The sequence below is a fragment of the Rhincodon typus genome, unplaced genomic scaffold (assembly GCF_021869965.1).
Source record: "Rhincodon typus isolate 14 unplaced genomic scaffold, sRhiTyp1.1 hic_rhity00014440, whole genome shotgun sequence".
Classification (NCBI taxonomy): Eukaryota; Metazoa; Chordata; class Chondrichthyes; order Orectolobiformes; family Rhincodontidae; genus Rhincodon; species Rhincodon typus.
Genome location: NW_025980078.1, coordinates 473 through 5824, shown reverse-complemented (window position 1 = coordinate 5824; position 5352 = coordinate 473). Strand labels below are relative to the sequence as shown.

At 54.3% G+C, this 5352-nt stretch overlaps 1 protein-coding gene across 1 annotated transcript; it reads right to left on the bottom strand.

The window, feature by feature from the left end:
• Positions 1–258: 258 nt before the first annotated feature.
• LOC109923765 (transmembrane 9 superfamily member 1) lies at positions 259–2556 on the bottom strand. Its single transcript, XM_048594778.1, has 2 exons — positions 2359–2556; positions 259–1578 (listed from the first exon to the last, which is right to left on the bottom strand). The coding sequence occupies exons 1-2, from the start codon at positions 2531–2533 to the stop codon at positions 1235–1237; spliced, it is 519 nt and encodes a 172-aa protein (XP_048450735.1). The 5' UTR covers positions 2534–2556; the 3' UTR covers positions 259–1234.
• Between the last annotated feature and the right edge of the window lie 2796 nt (positions 2557–5352).

The following is a 5352-nucleotide window of genomic DNA, read 5'->3' as shown; positions in this document are numbered from 1 at the left end:
AACCCGCACATCCCTGGGCACTATGGGTAATTTCCCACGGCTAACCCGCACATCCCTGGGCACTATGGGACAATTTAGCACAGCCGATCCACCCTAACCTGCACCTCTTTGGACTGAGGAGGGAGACCGGAGCGCCTTGAGGAAACCCATGCAGACACAGTTGGGGGAGAATGTGCAAACCCCAGACAGAGAGTAGCCCAAGGGTGGAATCGGACCCAGGTCCCTGGCGCCGTGATGCACCAGCGCTAACCACCGAGCCACCCGTGTGTGTGCGTGCGAGAGAGAGAGAGAGAGAGAGTGAGTGTGTTGGGGGGCCTCAAAATCCCAAGACTCCATATTCATGCTCCTAACTGAAAAAGTCATTGCTCATGGGGTCTCCGAGCACAAAACCTTCAGCAGCACTTCCTACAGATAATTTCCAGAAATAATATGTACCTTTACAAGGATTAGAGGGTTTTCCTGCCAAGCCTAGCGTTCATTGTCCTCAGTGATCACCCCTTTCGGGAGGTTGTGGAGGTAACAGTTGGCCGTATCGCTGTGGGGTCTGGAATCACGCGGAGACCCAGGCTCATTGGAATTTAGAAGAACAATGGGGGAGATCTTATAGAAAGATATAAAATGATGAAGGGACTAGATAAGAGAGAAGCAGGGAGGTTGTTCCTACTGTAGAACGAGGGGGCATAGCCTCAAAATAAGGGCGGGGGGGGCGTGAAAGCAGGTTTAGGGCTGCGTTCAGGAGGAACTTCTTCACCCAGAGGGTTGGGAATCTGTGGAATTCCCTGCCTGGTTGAGGCTGCCTCGTTGAGTGTTTTTAAGGCAAGGATAGATTATTGAGCAGTACAGGAATTAACGGTTATGGTGCGTGGGTGGGGGTAAGCTGAGTCCACCAGAAAGATCAGCCACGATCTTATTGAATGGCAGGGCAGGCTCGAGGGGGACAGATGGCCTACTCCTGTTTAACAAAGCTCTAATAGATAGAGGGCAGATTTCCTTTCGTAAAGCACATTACCCAACCTGACGGAGGGGTTTTTTTAAAAAAATAAAATCACAATGGATGGCAGTTTTCAATGGTCACCAGGAGGGCGGCCAGTTTCCAACCCCAGATGTATTTGCGTCCCACCGGTAGGATTTGAACCCATGTCTCTCTCTCTCTCCCTCCCTTAGCCCTGGGGCCACCAGGCACCTAGGCCGGTGACAGCACCAGGGGTTGCCCCAGGCCGAGAATCGCACCTCACTACAGTCCGGCCCTCCCGCCACCGGGGGCGCCACGGCCCAGAGGACTTCCCGAAGGCCCAGCCACCCACCTGAAGGGCAGGAATCCGCCGATGGTCATGTGGACGAGCACGCTCTTGTACCAGGGCTGCGGCGGGATCTCCCGGGCGATGTTCTTGGTGCGGCACGGGGCGTCGAAGCCGGGGGCGCTGTTCTTGCCAAAGATGCCGCCGATGACGGTGAGCGGGAAGCCGACCAGGAGCCAGACGGTGAGCAGCAGCAAGATGGTGGTGACCGGCAGGGCGTGGGTCGAGCCGTTGGCCCAGTGCACCGTGTTGATCACGCTCCAGGTCAGGAAGAACGGGGCTGGGGAGGTGTGTGAGGGGAGTGGGTGAAATGGACCAGATCTTAGGCTCAGCTCCGCACTCCCCTGACACCCCACACTGCCTTGGTCAGCTCACTCACACCCTCGGGCCTCACCTTACTGCAACATGCTCCACAATCCTCCGTCACCACCACGTTCCCCCACACCAGCATCACACACCCTTCAGCCCAACGCACCCACGCCAACCACGCATTCCCACTTGAACTAGCCCCATTTGCCTGCGTTTGGCCCATATCCCTCTAAACCCTTCCTGTCCATGCCAAAGCGCCTTTTAACTGTTGTAACTGTACCCACCTCCTCTGGCAGCTCGTTCCATACGTGCACCACCCTCTGCGTGAAAAAGTTACCCCTCAGATCCCTTTTAAATATTACCCCTCTCACCTTAAACCTACGCCCCTCTAGTTTTGGACTCCCGTACCCTGGGGGGAAAAGACCTTGACTTTTCACCCTATCCATGCTCCTCATGATTTTATAAGGTCACCCCTCATCCTCCGACACTCCAGGGAAATAAGTGCCAGCCTATTCAGGCACCACCTCTGCCCACTGCCCGGTTTTCAAATCCCTGTGTCGTGGTTCCCGCACATCCACGACCCACTCCAGCCCCACAAACTCCCCCAAATTCTGTGCGCCCCTCTGAGTTTAATTGCTTCTCTGTTAGCTGAGCGCTCCCTCTCTCTCACACACCATCGACCGCCACCTCTGCCCCCCAGCCCCCTCGGGGCCTGTCTCTCTCCCCCTCCCCCAAGTTCCCCAGCGCTTACCCGAGAAGAGGCTGGTGGTGAGGACGATGTTCCACACCCAGCGCTCGCCCCCGATCTTGCGGTAGAAGTTGCTGGAGATGTAGCCCGAGATGCAGCAGGTCAGGGCGTAGAGCAGAATGGCGGCCGAGTTGATGGCCCCGTGCCGGTGGACGTTGAACATGCCCAGCAGCGCCATGACGATGATGCCTGTGGGGGGGGCAGAGGGAGGCCTGTCATTCAGCAGGTCGTGGAAGTTGGGGGGGGCACACCCACACCCACACACACACGCACACCCACACAGTCTTGCAAACGCAAACACACAGCGGTTCACAATAAACAGAAGCAGCAACAGGGCATTCAGCCCTACTCCTCTCTTCAATAGGATCAGGACTGATTGCTCACCTCAACAGTTTCTCCCCATATCCTTCAACCCCTTCAGCCCGAGAACTCTATCGAACTCCCTTCCCGAAAACATTTCTGGTCCCGACCACTTTCTGTGACAGAGATTCTCACCCGCGCTCTGGGTGAAGACATTTCTCCCCATCTCAGTCCCACCTTACACCGAGACCCCCTGTTCCTGGACTCCCTCCCCCAGGTCATCGGGGAACATCCTTCCCACATTTACCCTGCTCTAGTCCCGTTAGAGTTTTATAGGTTTCTTCTAAGCTCCCAGTGAATACAGTCCTGACTGATCCGGTCTCTCTCCTTATGTCAGTCCTCGCCATTCCCAGGAATCAGTCTAGCACCGTGGGTATGGAATCACACGGAGGCCAGCATGGGTAAGTTATGGCCAGTTTCCTTCATCAGTGAACCCGATGGGTTTTTAATCCAGGATCGGATGCTGGTCAGGACAACCTCTCCAATGGAGAGTTATTCGTTCGACTTGAAGCGTTCTTGCTGCTACCATGGGGCTGGACCCATTTCCCGACAGCACTGGCCTGGGAGCCTCGGGATTCTACTCCAGTGACACTACCACCAATGCCACACTGCTGTGGGCCTGGAGTCACATGTAGGCCAGACCAGACCCAGGCAAGGGGAGAATTACTCCCCTAAAGGACTTCAGAGAACCCAGTGGGTTTCAAACTACAATCCTGCACACTCTGTCATTAATTCATTAAACTGGGTGTGGGAATTTCTCTGAATTGTGACAGTTCAGGGCCCTGGGTGATGAGCCCAGTTACGGAAGTCTCAGCCACCCTTTCTCGTTCCCCTGTCAGGAACTAGAGATTGTTTAATCCCCTCCAACCTGTTCCATTTCCATTCCAGGAGATCATAACGACTACAGAGTGTTGAATGGGTGAAGAACAGCAAAGGGGTTGGGAAAAACATTTGGGTGGGGGGGGGGGGGGTGGGGAGAAGTGCTGGGGGCCCAAGAGAGAGGGGGGGGGGGGAGCAAAACGAGAGGAGGGAATGGTTTGAATTGGGTAAAGGGAGGTGGGTGTGAGAAAGGGGCTTGGGTGCAGACTGTGGGCCAATGGGCTGAGGAATGGCAGATGGAATTTAATTTAGATAAACGTGAGGTGTTGCGTTTTGGAAAGGCAAATCAGGGCAGGATGTACACACTTAATGGTAAAGTCCTTCAGAGTTTTGCTGAACAAAAGAGACCTTGAGGTACAGGTACATAGTTCCTTGAAAGTGGAGTCGTAGATAGACAGGGCAGTGAAGGTGGTGTTTGGTACGCTTGCCTTTGTTGGTCAGTGCGTTGAGTACAGGAGCTGGGAGGGTCATGTTGCGGCTGTACAGGACATTGGTTAGGGCCACTTTTGGAATACTGCATTCAGTTCTGGTCTCCCTGCTATAGGAAGGATGGTGTGAAACTTGAAAGGGTTCAGAAAAGATTTACAAGGATGTTGGAGGGTTTGAGCTACAGGGAGAGGCTGAACTGGCTGGGGGCTGTTTACCCTGCACCAGAGGTAACCTTATAGAGGTTTATAAAATCATGAAGGGCATGGATAGGGTGAATAGCCAAGGTCTTTTCCCCCAGGGGTGGGGGAGTGCAAAACTAGAGGGGCACAGACTTAAGGTGAGAGGGGAAAGGTTTAAAAGGGACCTGAGGGGCAACTTTTTCACGCAGAGGGTGGTGCATGTATGGAACGAGCTGCCAGAGAAAGTGGTGGGGGCTGGTACAATTACAACATTTAAACCTGGATGGGGACATGGATAGGAAGGGTTTAGAGGGATATGGGCCAAATGCTGACAAATGGGACTGGATTAGTTTAGGATATCTGGATGGCATGGACGAGATGGACTGAAGGGTCTGTTTCCATGCTGCACAGCTCTATGCCTGCACAGAAAAAAATGGAGGGGAAGTTCAGGCTGTGCGTGAACTTTACAGACAGTGTAGATCCTGTTCAGAAGAGGATGCATTACTGGGCGGGAAAGGGCATGTGTGTTTGGAGAGCCACTGCTGCTATTACACATGTACCCTGTGCACCAGGACAGGTGGAGGGAGGTGACAGCTCTGTCTTCCCTGGCCTGTAAACAGGAACTCGCTCCGCTGGTTTATAATGGGCTGTGCCCACTTTACTGCAGGTCAAGGAGGCCTCACCACCAGCTGTTGACATCGACGTCGCTCTCGCAGCTAACAGGAAGCTTGGAACAAGCAAAGAAGGCGCGGGGGGGGCATTACCTGAAGCCGTGGAGTGGTGGGGGAGAGCTCATATCGGATGTTACCTCAAGTGGCGGACCACAGTGAGAGCGTGAGGGAGGCTTCTTTACCTGAAGCGTGGAGTTTAAGGGAGTGATCTATTGAAGGTGCTCCAAGCAGAATACTGAAGGGTGGGGCAGGCTGGCCTATTTCCATTCCGTGTTCACATCCTTCAGGCCACCGGAAGCAGCGCCGCCCGACCCCCCCCAAACCGCTGCCCAATTTTCTGTGCTCTACAAGGAGACCAAGCCAGCTTCTGCGGTCTATTCCACGCCCCACCCCCCTCACAAGAATATCATCTTTTCCAGATAAGGAAACCAAGACTGCAGACGGCACTCCAGGTGTGGTCTAACCAAGCTCCCAGACAA

Excerpts from the sequence above, each read along its gene's own strand:
- LOC109923765 (XM_048594778.1), bottom strand. The coding sequence starts at position 2,533 with ATGGCGCTGCTGGGCATGTTCAACGTCCACCGGCACGGGGCCATCAAC. Across the intron at positions 1,579-2,358 it reads CACCACCAGCCTCTTCTCGG|CCCCGTTCTTCCTGACCTGG; the intron begins GTAAGCGCTGGG and ends ACACCTCCCCAG.